A 16,764-nucleotide genomic window follows, 5' to 3' on the forward strand; every position below is an offset into this window, starting at 1 on the left:
TGCACAAATGCATATTCATTGCGCTTATGCAAGGGCATGCACACTTTTATATACCAGTGAATGTATACGAGCGTGTACCCGTTCATACGTACGTGCGGGCATATGTGTATATATATGTGTATATTATGTGTATATATATGTGTATATGTATGTGTATATATATGTGTATACGTTTCAGCATTTTCTGTTAAATTTTTTGAGCTCCAAGAAAAAATGCACCTTGAAATGATTTGATGCGTAAAGTTGTTTATTTAAAATTTTCTTATGCCAATTTATAAATGACAGTGAACAACTTTTTTCAAAATTGTACCATATTGTATTATATGATATATTCTTTTTTTTTTTTTTTTTTTTTTGACTGATCAACATGTATCGGCACTTAGAATTCATTTCAAGAATAACAAAGAGCATCATGGCGTGTATGCTCCAAAAAAAAAAGATAGAAATGAAAAAATTATAATGAAAATATAATGAAAATATAATGAAAATATAATGAAAAATAATGAAAATATAATGAAAATATAATGAAAAATAATGAAAATATAATGAAAAAATAAGGAAAATATAATGAAAAAATAAAAAACATTCGTAAGTTTTACTTTTTTATCATTTCCTACTATAAAATAAAAAATAATTACATGAGCGAATAACTTACTATTTAAGAGCTTATTTTAATATGAAACAGTGGTTAAGCGAAAAAAGAATTTGCAAAAATAGTAAGAAAAAGGTGAAAAGGCACAGGGATTGGGATTACATGTAATCATATAAATATATATATATTTGTAGAATTGTACGTATACACATACAAACGTACGTTTCATGCACGAACATATACCCGTATACTCACATACCCACACACATGAGTAGCACACACAGCAACAGAAAAAATGAATATGTTTTTTAACAAATTTATAAAAAGCACAAAAGAAGATAAAGGAGGAGAAGCAAAAAAGAAAATTTGTTGTGTTTGTTTAGAAACGAAAAAATTAAGAGACGAGTGTATCATAAATTTGGGTGAAGATCAGTGTAAAAAGTTTATTGATGATCACAATCAGTGTTTGAGGAAAGAAGGATTCGATGTAAAATAAAATTCCCTACATTTGTTGTTTTCACGAACCCGCGAATATAGCAAAGTACGTATATATATATATACATACGTACATTCATAAAGTCATACAAGTATACATATCCTTTTGTCCCTCTCCTAAAATATCTTTTAATGTACATGAATTGTCCTTCTTATGCGTGTATATATTTTTTTTTTTGATTTTTCAAGGGAAAGATTGAAGATGTATATCATTAAGGTTTTGATGAGAGTTATGCAGTTTGTTTTTTAATTTTATAAATGCATTCATATGAATGCATAATTTTATACCCATGTGCACATGTGCAACACTCAGAGTGGAAACATAAATATTTGTGGAGGTATCGGAATTAGTTTAATTTTCCTACCCTTGTATGTTTTTCAGTTTTGAGCTAAGCAGTATTTGTTTTAATTCAATCTATCTTCTTATAAATATTTGTGTGTATTGTGTACATAAGCGTATTTACACACATTTTAATAAAATTATGAACTATTCGTAATTATTTCCTTTGTTTTATTAAAGGGGAGAATTTCTGTGTCAATGAAAAATATCCATTTTATATGTAAAAAAAAAAAATAAATAAGGAACAAAAGATTTTTGAACTCGTTTAATTCGCCATATTTACACACGTACATATACTCATACAATCAAACTGACTTATGCGAGTACAACAATTGCATTCACAACTAAAAGAGGACAAGACAAAGAGGAGATGCTTCGCTTAAATTACAAAATTGGAAAAAATGTCCTGACATGTTCAGGAATGGTAAATAATTGCAAAATGTTTAGGCAATATGTTACCCATACAAATGAAATGATAATTGGTAGGGTTAATAGTCCCTTTAAAAATAACTTAACTACAATTGATAAAAGTAGTACATTTCACAATAGTGGAAGTAGTAACATGTGTGTACATACAAAACTGAACAATAATTTTAAAAGGTTTTATAATCCGCGGGCACATATCAATTGGACACTTATTCGATTTAGACATAGGGTATCACAGTTAAGAAAAAAAAAATTAAAATATAAAAATCACTCAAAGGTTGCTTTACGATTTCGTTTAACAAAATTTGGATGGGAAAGATTACAGTCAGGTAGAAATGCAAGTAAAAAAAATTTATCAGCTAAAAAGTGTAATGAAAAAATGAAAATAAAATATGTTTCAAGAGATGACATAAAAAAGTTCAAGTTCCAAATGCAAAGTTATGTATTAAGAATAAGAGATTCACCCGTCGATTATAACCCTAACATAATGAGAGCTCGAAAGTATTTTCCCACACATTTTGGTTAGTTTGTTCATTGTGCTTGTAATGGAACAATTATAGGATATTACTAATTTGCGTTAACGTGTGTGTTTTTCCGTATATGCGCATACACATATATATATTGACGTGTGTACATTGACGTGTGTACATTGACGTGTGTACATTGACGTGTGTACATTGACGTGTGTACATTGACGTGTGTACATTGACGTGTGTACTTTGACGTGTGTACATTGACGTGTGTACATTGACGCATATAAATTTATGCGTGTGTACTGATGCACATATATTAATATGTATGTATTTATATTTTTTTTTTCTTCTCCAAACTAATGAAGTATACTTAATTTTTATGTGAAAATTTAAAAATATTTTGGTATTAAAACTTGTAAAAAGGGGGAAATAACAACTGTATTTATAAAAAATGCGACAAGTGTTGGCGCGTAAAAATTGCAAGAAAAGCACAAAGGGGGGAAAAAAAAAAGAATATAAAAAATGGATGAAAAATATGGATAAAATGGATAAAAAAAAAAAAATTAAATCAAAATATAACTAGGTGGTTGTGAAATATATTCATATACACATATATATGTGCATACACACATACTTGTACATGCACGTAGGTATAATATTTTAAAAAATGGTAAAATTCACTGAGAACTTTTGCCCTCCTTATCATCCAAATTGCCCTTTTGATCATAGCCTAACCTGGAAAAAAGATAAATTAATATATGACAAAATGATATGTGTAAAAATGGGAAGAAAATAAATTTGCAAGTTGTAGCATAATATATCATACAAATATTTCGTTGTTCCTTTAAAATGTTTTATAGAATAGGCAAATTGGGAACAAATCGTTTGTGAATCTTGTTGTAAACACTGTATTAGCGTAGCACACACGCGGGATTTCATACGTATGTGTATATATATATATATATATATATATATATATATGCGTGTGTATATGCATGTGTGTGCGTATGATTGTACTACTTATTTTGTCTTATTGTTATATACATGTGTGTATCCTTTTCTTTATTTTCTCCCTCATTTTATTAACCTTTTCAAGTTGACTTTTTCTAGCCACCATGACCACATGGTTAAATTTGGATTTCTGAATTCTGGGATATTGTACTCGCTAAAATAAAAAAAAAATAAAAAATCAATTCAGTTCCAGACAAATAAAATTAAAAATTTACCTGAACATGCAAGCACTTAACCACTTTTTTTTTTTTTTTTTTTTTCAATATTATACTATCTAGCTAGCTGATCTAAAATGACAAAAATGCCTATAGTCCCAAAAATGCTTTTCGAAAACCAATTTTTTTTAAATATAAGGTTGTACTTTCCCATTTTTATAAAATATTTTTATTATTAGCACATCTGAGAATTTTAATTAATTTTATCGTAATTTTTTTTTTTTTTAATTCAACTACTATTATGACTGTAAAACAAACAACTATGGATAATTTGAGGAAAAGGCAAATAAGTTAACGTGTGTTTGTTTTGATAAATTATCCTCCTTCCGTAATTGCGTGCAGATCTGTACGCATATGTAAGTTCATAAGCGTACGTAAGGACATACATATACATATATTCATATATATATATATGTATATATATTTATATATATAATTCTAAAAGCATATATTTCAGTAATAAGAAGAAATTTTTTTTTTTTAAACAAATAACGTACGTCAAATCTTTAATTTAAATCTAATTTTAAAAATAAAAAATTTTAAACGTGAAGTATCTTGTGCCTCTCCCCATGCAACGTATGTGCTATATTATGTTGTTGTATTAGCGTAACTATGAATATATACATGTAGGTGTATACATATAGAACATGCGTATATACGTACGTGAATACATACAACGCGCGTTTATACGTACTTATGAATGTGTATATATATGTATACATTTACAAACATACACACAGGTAAACGTTTAAGTATTGTATGCAAAATTTTAAGAATTAGGGGGAAGAAAAAAAAGTAAGTGCACAAAATGAAGTAACATGTCACAGTATCATATTATGAAAGTGAGTAACATACATTGCATAATTTTATTTTATTCTTTTTTAAAAAATAAAAATAAAAAAAAAAAAAAAAAGGAAAAAGAATGAAAAAAGGAAAAAAGAAAGAATGAAAAAAGGAAAAAAGAAAGAATGAAAAAAAGAAGAAAGAATGAAAAAAGGAAAAAAGAAAGAATGAAAAAAAGAAAAAAGAAAGAATGAAAGAAAAAAGAAGAAAAAAAAATTGTAAGGTTAGGTGTTATATAACAAATGTTTGTAAAAACATAACAGACGAAAAGGTTTGTACAAAATAAAGGAACAAGGAACTTTTAAAGAAAAAAAAGGATTCTTTCTTTTTTTTTTTTTTTTTTTTTTTAAAAATAAATACAATATATTTTCTGGAAATATAACGTGCACACACACTGACACTTTAACAACATTTTATAAGTTCTCAAATAAATTATGTAAATACTTCAAATAAATTAGGAAAAATTTTCAATATATTACTAATTCAGTATCAATATGTGAACACAGTTCACGGTGCCACAGTACTTTTTAAATTGTCAACACACTGTAAGGTAATAACAAAAAAAAAAAAAAAAAAAAAAAAAAAAATATACATATACATATAATGTACACTTATGCATGATTTACTTGAGAGCAAAAAGAACGTATATGTTAAGCCGCTTTGAAATGAATTCATTCGTATTCTTATTTTGTGTATTTTTTTTTTTTTTTCTCTTACACTCCCAAATATTTTGATTTCGTTTGCCTGCGATTCGATCTAATTAAAAAAAAATGAAATAAAAAAAAAAAAAAAAAATAAAATAAATGGTAATTGATAAATGATAATATAAATGATAAATGGCAAAATAAAAAAAAAACAATAAACGTCGATTGGTAAGGATGGGAATATATATCTACACTCATATACGTAGAGCATGTCGATTTGTCAATCCACTTATCAGAAAAAAGCTTTTTTTAATAATGGAACACCAAAGTATAAATGTAGCGAGCGAAAAAAGCAGAGCAGATTTATTCTCTTTTCATCCTACTAGAGCCAAAATATTCCTTTCTGTATCGTCCTCAGTGTTTTTGATTGAATTCCTTATCGCTTTCAAATTATTATAAATCTGTTTCAAGTTGTATTTATTTTGCAATTTCTGAACAGGACAGAAAATATAAAATAAAAGGAATAAATTAAAATAAAATGATAAATTAAAATAAAATGATAAATTAAAATACAATGAATAAATAAACAAACAAATTTATAAATTTTGGTGTAATATTGGAACAGTTGGACAATGAAAAAATTAAATATACGAACGCATATTCAACGTTACACGTATCGAAACACAGTGTTCTTCTTACATATTGCCCAAACGAGTTAACATAACTTTTTGTGTTTTCAATTAAGTTTTCATTGTGTTTTCCTTTCAGCAGCTAAATGGTAGAAGTAAGAAGAAAAATAGGAATTTGTATAAAATGTGAAAAGAATGGATGACAAAGAAAAAGGGCATACGTTTTTTCCAAAGTGAATTTAACAAAAATGTGTATCACGCTTATGTTACGTGCATATATGTGTATATATCAACAGATAAAATCATCAGAATAGAAGAATAGTATAAGGGTCTTTATTCTGCTATGAACGCAAAAAGTTATATGTTAGCGTGAAATTTTTTCGCAGTTACTGCTAGTAGTTCAATCATTTTGTTTTTGCTTCTTTCCACCTAAAAAAAAAAAAAAAAAATGGATGCATAAATGGATGCATAAATGGATGCATAAATGGATGCATAAATGGATGCACAAATGGATGCATAAATGGATGCACAAATGGATGCACAAATGGATGCACAAATGGATGTATTAATGGATGAATATGTGACAGAAAAGCGTTCTCCAAGTGTATATGTTCAAGGTGAAGCTATCCCTTTTCATTTAAAATAAATAATAAGGGGAAATAATCATATTGCATGTATTGCGCTTATTGTACATGTTGTACTTATAGCGCATATTGCGCCATCTTTTTTTATTTTCCAGCTTTCCTAAACCTACTTCTACTTCGTTAGACAAACTATTTCTTTCCGATATATCACTTCCACTCTCATCAGATGAGGATGAGCAAGACGAAGAGGAATATGATGGTTCATCCTGCGCTTGTAAACCTCCTTCTTTTGTGTACAATTTATAATTTAATTTTTTTTTTTCCACACTTACATTGTTGGTATTATTAAAGTATATGTCATCTCCCTTAATATTATTTTTTACCTTATCGACGAAAACTACATCCTAAGGTTGAATATATGCATGAGAGTGTAATCACATGTACGCAGGTACATATGTAAATATGCATAAATGAATATATACATGTGCACATCTACTTCTATGCAATTGCAAAGGCATATATGCTTGTGTCTTTGCACCTTTTTACTCCATCAAACCTTTTCATTACTTCTCTCTTTTTTGTCATTGTCCTTGTCATCACAAAAGCTGCAATTTATATGCTGCAATGGGGAAAAGGTGTTAATTGAGTTAGGATATAATTTACAGTTTTTCTTCTTTTTTCTTCTTTTTTCCTTTTTTTTGTTTTGTTTATTTTTAATATATTTTGCTTAAGTACTTCGTTCAGGGTGCGCAGCTGATCTTCAATAACTTTGATCTGCGGTTGGAAGAAGAAAAAAAAAAAAAAAGAAATAAAAAAAAGGAAAAACAAAAAATAGTTGTGCCCTTTGGCTAACTGGTAGTTATATTTTATTTTACATTATATTATATTATTCTGCACTGGCATGTTTTATTTTTCTTTTTTCTCTTCGTGTTTACCTTTTCGTGCAACATGTCATGATACACCTCACCAGTTTTGTCGTTCAATGATAAGTTACTCACTTCCATCTTTTCATTATTGTTTATGTTCTTATCAGTTGCTGATCTTTCTTCTTCTTTTTCTTCTTCTTCCTCTTCTTCACCTTCTTCTTCATTTTCTTCTTCATTTTCTTCTCTCTTATTAATAGTATTCCCTTTTTTGTTTTTTTCAACTTGATCTGCAATTTTTCACAAATTAAAAAAAAGGTTTACATTTCGAGCAAGAATATATTATCGTATTGCATTTTGCTTATCTCTTCTGTGTTCGTCTTATTCTTATTTATATTTCTTTTGTTAGTCGTTTTTTAGTCTTTTTTTTAAATAGCTTTTAAGGGTACCCCTTGGGATGTAAGTCTCATTTTGCGCTTCCTGCAAGGGTGAAAAGAAAAAAAAAAAAAAATAGCAAGTGCGGACGTGGACATAGTTTTTATGTTTATAAAAAAGAACATGATAATTGTAGAAGTAGTAGTAGTAATGGTAGTTGTGATAGCAGTTGTAGTGATAGCAGCTGTAGTGATAGCAGCTGTAGTGATAGCAGCTGTAGTGATAGCAGTTGCAGTGATAGCAGCTGTCGTGATAGCAGTTGTAGTGATAGCAGTTGTAGTGATAGCAGCTGTAGTGATAGCAGTTGTAATAGTGATTATAAACACTGGAAAGTTTCGCTACAAGGCATTTGAACGGTCGATTGGGAGAACTCACATTATTGAACTGAGAATGCAAGTTACTCAGACATAAAGATAAATTTTTTTTCCTTAAATTTTTCAGCATAATAGAGTGCTTATGTAACTCCTCCTCCAGGTGCTGGATGTCCTCTTCCAATATCATTCTCGACGGTTTACAGGAGCTGAAGGCACGAAGAAAAAATAAAATGAATAAACAAAACTACTAAATGAAATAAATAAATTAATTAAAATAAAATAAATAAGTAAACTAAAGTAACATGAATACATAGAAGTAAGCATAAAAGATATGCAAGCGGGGATGCGCTTGTGATTGCTCTATATATTTAAGAAAAAAAAAAAAAAAAAAATTACCAATGAGGGTCTCTTCTTTTTACGTTAAAAATATGGGCTTTAATGTTCTTCATCTTTTTTCTCAAATTATTTATTCGGACAACTGTTTGTTTTATCTGCGCATTTTGTCGAGATGCATAAATACGAATGTAGGGGAGAGTCAAGTTTGTACATGTGTGCACGAGTGTGCTGGTGCATATATTGACTTGAAAAACTAGGCTGAAGATGTGATTTGTAACTCGAGATGGGTAATCTATGTATACAACAAACACTGAAACACGCACAAATGAAAAAATGTAATAAATGAGAGTTTCGAAATGATCTACCTCCTCGAAATTTTCTTTGATTATTTCCTCAAGGCTTGTGACGTACACAAGCTTCTCCTTTTTGGTCTAAAAAAAAAAAAAAAAAAAATACGAAAAAAATATAGAAAGGTATAAAAAGGTAGTGAAAAAAAGAACATAAAAAGTAACAACGTTTATTTTTTGCATGTTTCGTTTTGTCATTTTGTCCAAATATTTTTTATCATTTTTCCTCAATTTTTTGTCCTTTTTTGCCGCTCCTTTTATTTTCCTTCCTTACGTAATCATTTTCCACAACAAGAAATTTTATCTTTTCAAAAAATTCCTCAATTAGGTTTTTCAAATTTAAGTAGAAGATATTTATGGTCTCATGTCCCTGGAAAAAAAAAAAAAAAAGTTATGAACAAGCAAGGTTTATTTGGAACATATATAAATATGAGACCACATCAATAAACCAGCATAAGCGGGGAAAATGAAAACATACAAGCGTGCGCTAATTTTCATGGCGTATTTCCTCCATATGTGACATCCATACATATACATAAATAAATATATGAATGTAAATATATATGTAAATACAAATGTAAATCTATCTACAAAAATAAATAAATATATATATATATATATATATAAATAAATAAATATATATAAATAAATAAATAAATATATATATATATATATCCAATGCACAAGGACCCGTTTTTCCCTCTTCGGCGCGTACCTCTATGATCATATTTTTTGTCTGCATAAATATGCTATCAATTGCATCCGCTGAAATGTCTGCTCTGTTGAGGTTAAACAGAACCTTGTGATTTATGTTTTCCTTTTCTCTCAACGATTTAATTTCATTTTTATATTTTTCTTTTTCTTCATTCAAATTGATTATCTGCTTGGCAAGTACTTTCTTGACACCATTCAGATCATGACTAGACAAAATTGTTTTTCCTAAAATCTTCATTTGATTCCTTAATTTTTCATTTTCTCTTTCTAATTTTAAGTTTACTCTTTCATAGTCTAAATTGCTCATTTTCGAGGGGTTATATTCCCCAGGCTTGCTCTTTGCTAGTTGTTCTCGGAGCCGGTTGCACTCGCTCTGTGCAGCGCAAAAAAAAAAAAAAAATAAAATAAATAAGAAATAAAATAAGATTAGCAATAGTGATAATAGCAATAATGGAAATAGTAATAGTAATGATGGTAAAATGCATCATTTGCTAGTCGCGCACCCCCAGGTGGGAATGAATACATGTGCACACACATATAAGTCTGCACACGCACACATATAAGTCTGCACACGCACACATATAAGTCTGCACACGCACACATATAAGTCTGCACACGCACACATATAAGTCTGCACACGCACACATATAAGTCTGCACACGCACACATATAAGTCTGCACACGCACACATATAAGTCTGCACACGCACATATATAAGTTCACACACGCACATGGGCGTTTACGTATCTACACGCGGATTACCTTGTACAACTTGGCTAGCTGATCCAGGTTTTTGTTTTGCTTGCTGATGTCATCTACTCTGCTGTTGAGTTTCCTGACTTTTTCATTTAATGAAGATACCTCTGATGGTGGGTTTGAATCCTTGTCTGATAATTTACTAGAAGCTTCAGTAGAACATTTAGTTATATAATTTCTTATCTCATCATTGTACTTTTTTCCTTTCTGTTCATGTATACTGTTATCATATGAAGACATGTAAATGTTATTGGGGTATACAGCCCCAGCTGATGATGTGGTTACAGTTGTAAAGCCTGTAACCGCATTAGGGGTATTGTTATTTTGTAAAGGGTATCTGTAAGAGACTTCGTGTGTACAAATAGGTTCATGCTGTTCCAATTGTGATTGCGATTTAGATTTTCCTTCTGATTTTCCCTTTGCTCGTATATGTGCTTCTATCTGAGAATGGGGCATGGATTTCCTCCTCCTCAGACTTAACCCTTTCAGAGCGGAGACACTCCCATTTTGAGTGCTCAAACATGAACGAGGAGTAAAAGATCTTGTCCTAATAAAAACATTGTTAGATTTGGGTAGAAATTGCTTATTCATATTTACATCGTTATTATGAAATGCATTTTTGTTTAAACCTTCTAGAGATTTGTTTTTATAAATCAATATTTCTGTTTTATATTCTTTGGTTGATTGTTGTTTAAGACAATTTTTGGAAGAACTACTACTATTACAGAAGAACCCTTTTTTTTTACTTGATGTACGTGAACTGTTATAAAATTTGTTTTTTGTTTTTACACAATTGGAAGATGTTCTTCTATGTGGTATTACCTGAACAATATTTTGTACGTCCATAATTTTGGGGGAACCGTTTATACAAACTTGTTTTAGAGGCGTATGAGACATTTGAGGCATTTGAATCGTCTGAGGGGTGTACATGAATGCCTCTGGTGCGATACCAGGTCTTTCCGGCATATCTAACTGAACGAAATTATTTCCATAATTGGCAGCATAACTAATACTGTTATTGTTGACGTTGCCCATACCGTTAACACTACTATTACCGTTACTGCTACTTCGCGTGACAATATGACTGTGTGCTGGATTCAGAAGAGTGGATATAGGAACCTCCTCGGAAAATGGTGTCTGCCTTGTAGTTACAAACATGTTATTGTCATTGTAGTTAGTATCCACGTACGGGTAATTCTTAACCATGCTTGTGAATTTCGTTTCGCCCACTTCACTTGTTACAATGTTTGGCATGAACTCAACCTTATCTTGAACGTTATAAAGAACACCATTTGAATACATGTTATTGTCACAGTGTATTTGCTTTTTATATGGCTGATGGTTATTGTATATGTTGTCATCATTTGTCAAATTGTCATTGTAGGGACCACTGCTATTAGCACCCTGGTCGGCAAAATACACGTTTCTATGTCCATCTCTATTCAAATGTATGCTACTATTACTATACATGTCTTCATTTATGTTTCTGTTTGCGTTTACGTTTTTGTTCATGTTTACGTTTTTGTTCATGTTTACGTTTGTGTTCATGTTTACGTTTGTGTTCATGTTTACATTTTTGCTTTTGCTTTTGTTTTTTCCAGTTTTATGTTCATTCTTATATTCGACATTGCTCGGATCACCTCCGTTTTCCATAGGTATATATCCCTCTGCTTCGTAAACATTGAATCGCTTAGCTGTTTTGTTCTTCGACTGTTTGCTAAATACATGTCTCCCCCTTTGAGCAGTACTCTTTTTGTTTCTCTTCTCATAGGTAGGTGAATCATCATCAGTATTGAATATTTTGTTTTTTGAATTTTTTATATTTCGTTGTTCTCCATTAGTTATAGAATTGTAGCTATTTTTATCTTCTCGAGTTACTATATTCTTTTTACCCAAAAAATTGGGTATGCTCTCAGAATTACTACCATCATTGTTGACATTCATTTTTTTATCTGAACATTGGTTTGATCTGCTTGACTCTCTCCACACAGGGCTAAATTTATTCAACAACGATGTTGTTAAACTATTTATAATATTGCTTTTTGGTAAATCTATGACTACTTCCTCTTTTAACCTCTTTGACCTTTTTGAAAATACACCCTTTTTAAAGGCACCACCACTACTGTTACCATTGTCATCATCATCGTACTGAGCTTCATCAACATCGTCATCATACTGAGCTTCATCATCATTTGCTTCGTAGTAGCTTTCCCTTGTACGCTCATTACACTCACCATGTTGACTACCCCCCCCCTGACAGTTACTTCCAATCTGATTGTCGCATAAAATCATGTGTGTTTGGTTGCTTAGCTGAGTACTGCGCCTATTTCTGTACATATCATTTTTCTCATCTGCATCATTTTGTGCAAGTTTTTTTCGAAATTGTACAGGACCAGAATATCCTTTATATAAATTATCCTGTGATAACATTTCGTTTGGCACACCCAACTTATCCGTGTTACCTTGTTCTTTATGCATTATCATGTTAACTGAAATTTAATTTGTTAAGTAAGCTCTTCTTGTTAAATTAGTGTTCATTTGAGTAGGTTTTTACTATATTATATTATACTTTTTATTATTATTATTATTATTATTATTATTTTTTTTTTTTTTTTTGTTTTATTTTCTTCTGCACTATTCGCGATTATTTCGTTTTGTCTTTTTGAGCGCACATTTATCTGCCGTACTAAGAAGTTTTGCAGGCGTATATGTGCACGTTTATACATATGCTCGTTTGTACATGTGTTTACATATGTACATGTATTTACGTTTGTGTGCGCAATATGTTCCCCTTTTTTTCGTTAGAGAAATACATGCACCTGTTTTCATACAAAACTTGAAAAGTCATAAAAAGGCACAACAATGCTATGAGGAAAAAAATAGAAACAAAATTAAAATAAAATTTTAAAAGAATCTTTGCATTAAAATTGAAGAGGGAGAAAAGACAAAATAAGGCTAAACTGAAAGGCGGAAAAATATTATAAATTTTTCGAATTGTTACAAGGACGTGTATGTGCACGTTTTACCAAAAAAATAAAAAAAAGAAAAATGGAAAGAAAATAAAAAAATATGCAAAAGTGGATAAAAAGGGTATACTTATGGAATGGGCAAAATGGGTAATAGTTTGTTGTAAAGGAAGAATTTTACTATCTGACCCCTTCTCTTATGTTTTTATACTAAAGGGAAATTATTACAATTAAAAAAAAAAAAAAAAAAAAATATTGTACAGTACAATACATTACAACTCAGTGCAGTACACATAAATGCGCTTAAGCAGGTGCAAAATATGCAAAAATACATGTGAATACTCGAAAAATCCATAAAATGTAGGTTTATATAAGTACTTATGTACGATAAGAGTAAAATGATCCATACTTTTTTATGTTTTATTTGATACATTTATGTGAGTTTTAACGATCGCCCATAATTTGGTGTCCTGACAATGAGGAGGATATTAAACCAACACTTGAGCTGAACCTCTATTTTATTACATTTTATTATAAATCATTATATTCTGTTTCATTTTACCTGTTTTTATTTTACCTTATTTCATTTTCTCATTTTTTTTTACCAAATGAACAGAACAATGAAATATAAAAAAGGAATAAAAGTTGTCCCTCCTAAGTGCTACTCCACTTACGTTCATGAAAAAAATAAAATTGTGTATTCATATTCATCATTTGTCTGCGCAAAATTTATATTTCCCATGGTGGTTTCCGTTTTAGGATAAAAATATTTTTTTTCTATTGTGCGTTAAAATCAATTAAATTAACAAGTACAGAAAAAATAAAAATAAAAATAAAAAAAGATAAAAATAAACATAAAAATGAACAAAATTAAAATGAAAATATACATAAAAATGAGCAAAAATAAACATGAAAATATACATAAAAATGAGCAAAAATAAACATGAAAATATACATAAAAATGAATAAAAATAAACATGAAATTACACATAAAAATAAATATAATGTATGCGTACACATTCACAATGAATATGTCTAAAGATGTTTCGTGGGGCGCATACACAAGATCACATACACATATGTGATATGCATAGGTTTTAACAATATATGTTTCTTATAAATAAAATACATCTTTGTTTAAAAGAAAATAAAATTTCATTGAGGTATTTTTTTTCTTTTTTTTTGCTGTTATAAAAGCATATAAAGAACAAATAAAGGTAAAAGTTATCATCAGATAATTTTTTGTTCTATGTGCATTTTTTTTACAGTGTAATGGATACATGTACATATATATATATATACACACGCATATATATACATATATATATATACACACGCACATATATACATATATATATATACACACGCATATATATACATATATATATATACACACGCACATATATACATATATATATATACACACGCACATATATACATATATATATATACACACGCACATATATACATATATATATATACACACGCACATATATACATATATATGCACCTACATATGGGGCATTTTAACGAGGGTGCAAAACCTCACCAGTCAAGTCACTGTCATATAAGACAATTTCCTTCACTGCATTGGTTTCTGTTTTAATTTCAATTTTTGTTTTTCCTTTTGCTTCAATTTTTCTTGTTGTTTTTTTTTTAACGTTTCTTCTTTCTCAACAATAGCTATAATATCGTCGATTTTTTCCCTCTTTTTTTTTTTCTTTGATTCATTATTTAACAAGAGCTTTAGTTTTTCATTCACGCCAATTACCTGCGGGGAGGGGGGGGAAAGATAATTAAAAAAAGAAGGTACATGTATGTAAAAGTTTACATATGTGCATGTTTACTGTAGGTATATACTATATGTACATAAACGTGTATATATATATATATATATATATATATATATATATATGTGTGTGTGTTTGTGAGTGTACAAATTAATACGCTAGTATGTATACAAAATATGCAAGCCTTTTCGCCTGTAACATGAAGACAAACTGTCCATATTTACATGAGCAACAGAATGGAAATTTTCACTGCGTTGTGCATTATTCCTTTGCCCATTAGTTTGCACATTCGCTCATATATCGCTCATTTATTCGTTCATTTTTTTTTTTTCTTTTTTTTTTTTTTTCATTACACTACTGTTTTCTTTGTGTTTTTCACCCAGCTCGCTTTGCGTAACCACATTCAACGCATCGTTCGGCTTGCCTTCCCAATCATCTTCTCTCTTTAGCGAATCATTGATTTCATCTTTTATTTCCTTTTCCTTTTTCTCTTTCTTTTTTTTTTTTTTTTTTTTTAATTTATCTTGGTTTTCAACATCATGAGGGTTGTTTTCACCTGTACTGTTCAGGTGATTTTGATATATATTTTCCTTGCAATGTGCTCCCACTTGTGCTACAATATTTTTACCTTCAGCATCAACATCATTAACGCAATGAATATTGTTTACACTGTCAGAGAAATTCGGTGTGTCGTTTTTTGTAAATTCTAACAAAATACTCTCAAAAGTATTTTTTTCTCTTTCTTTTTTTGATTTTTTTTTTTTTTTTCTGCCTGCTTTTGTTTGCTTGCACTATTCGCATTGATCGACTTGTTATTATTATTGCTCTTACTTGACTTATTATTACTGTTTATTTTACTACTGCTGTTCGCATTTATTCTATCATTATTCATTTTATTGCTTTTTTCCTCATTTTCCCTATGTTCCTCGTCTTCCTCATCATCCTCATTTTCATCATCGTCCTCACTGCTATCTTGTACCTTTTTTTTTTTCTTCTTTCCCTTTTTTTTTTTTCCATTTCCATTTTTCCCTTCTGCTGAATTCTTATCTTGATTTTGTAGTTTGTCAACTTCATAAAAAAACTCGTCATACTCATCTACCATGTCAGCCCATGAAGAGTATTTGCTTATCTGAAAAAATTTTCAAATAAATCGTCCTTTATATGCCACACAAGGGGGAAAAAAACACGCACGCTTGGTATATACGTACGAGCACACAGATATGAGCACATGTACAACTAAATACACACATATATACATGCGCACATATACACACACGTACATACATGCGCAAATATACACACACGTACACACACACGTACATACACATGTGCATATATATGTTCTATTCGTTGTTACGTCAAAGGAGAAATTGCTCGCATTTTTTTTTTCATTTTCCTTTTTTATTTGGTCTTCTTTCAGTTTCTTCGACTTCCTCTTTATCTTATCTTCTTGTCTTAATATGTGAAACATGTTATTCTTGGCACTCATCTTTTCTGAGCACTTTATTAAATAGACTTATATATATATATATATATATATACGTTTGTGCGTATTTGCCTGCACATAAAAAAGAAGAAATGAAATAAAAAAAATAAAATAAAAAGATAGCAGCAACGATAATAATAGCAGTAACAATTACAACAGCGTCAGCAACAGTAACGACAATTCACGTGCAAGGAATGTTACGTGCGCCCACGCAAAAAAAAAAAAAAGAAAGAAAGAAAACAAAGAAAGTACTGAAAGTAAAAAATGAAAAGAATGATAAGAAAGAAAGAAACAAACAAAGAAACAAAAAAACAAAAAGAACGATATAAAATAAAGAAAATATTCTCTATATTTTACATGTCAACATTTATGCAGATATATTGGTGCATATATACAAACACATAAACGCGCGAATCCATACATGCACACACATATACATATTGTCCGTGTGTAGGTGCCTATACAGTTCGGCGACATTCGCTCATTTTATCGTATACAAAAACAC

The 16,764-nt window shown here is 29.7% G+C and overlaps 4 protein-coding genes across 4 annotated transcripts; 1 reads left to right on the top strand and 3 right to left on the bottom strand.

Annotated features, from left to right (window-relative positions):
* Window positions 1–887: 887 nt before the first annotated feature.
* Window positions 888–2,379, top strand: MKS88_003315 (uncharacterized protein; the record flags this gene model as incomplete). Its single annotated transcript, XM_067216397.1, has 3 exons — window positions 888–1,079; window positions 1,401–1,456; window positions 1,779–2,379. 3 exons carry the CDS (start codon window positions 888–890, stop codon window positions 2,377–2,379), a joined length of 849 nt encoding a protein of 282 aa, XP_067073047.1.
* Window positions 2,380–3,003: 624 nt separating this feature from the next.
* Window positions 3,004–3,706, bottom strand: MKS88_003316 (uncharacterized protein; the record flags this gene model as incomplete). Its single annotated transcript, XM_067216398.1, has 3 exons — window positions 3,004–3,061; window positions 3,414–3,491; window positions 3,609–3,706. The coding sequence occupies 3 exons, from the start codon at window positions 3,704–3,706 to the stop codon at window positions 3,004–3,006; spliced, it is 234 nt and encodes a 77-aa protein (XP_067073048.1).
* Window positions 3,707–4,902: 1,196 nt separating this feature from the next.
* On the bottom strand, window positions 4,903–12,501 carry MKS88_003317 (uncharacterized protein; the record flags this gene model as incomplete). Its single annotated transcript, XM_067216399.1, has 16 exons — window positions 4,903–4,938; window positions 5,113–5,151; window positions 5,423–5,530; window positions 5,739–5,810; window positions 6,059–6,097; window positions 6,423–6,656; window positions 6,809–6,871; window positions 6,988–7,026; window positions 7,188–7,405; window positions 7,565–7,595; window positions 7,674–8,070; window positions 8,261–8,355; window positions 8,566–8,631; window positions 8,822–8,917; window positions 9,263–9,634; window positions 10,024–12,501. The coding sequence occupies 16 exons, from the start codon at window positions 12,499–12,501 to the stop codon at window positions 4,903–4,905; spliced, it is 4,383 nt and encodes a 1,460-aa protein (XP_067073049.1).
* A 2,064-nt stretch (window positions 12,502–14,565) lies between these two features.
* Window positions 14,566–16,262, bottom strand: MKS88_003318 (uncharacterized protein; the record flags this gene model as incomplete). The annotated part of the gene is made up of 4 exons (XM_067216400.1): window positions 14,566–14,754; window positions 15,127–15,401; window positions 15,485–15,902; window positions 16,131–16,262. The coding sequence occupies 4 exons, from the start codon at window positions 16,260–16,262 to the stop codon at window positions 14,566–14,568; spliced, it is 1,014 nt and encodes a 337-aa protein (XP_067073050.1).
* Window positions 16,263–16,764: the final 502 nt, after the last annotated feature.

Source organism: Plasmodium brasilianum, chromosome 10, assembly GCF_023973825.1.
Source record: "Plasmodium brasilianum strain Bolivian I chromosome 10, whole genome shotgun sequence".
NCBI classification, from domain to species: Eukaryota; Apicomplexa; class Aconoidasida; order Haemosporida; family Plasmodiidae; genus Plasmodium; species Plasmodium brasilianum.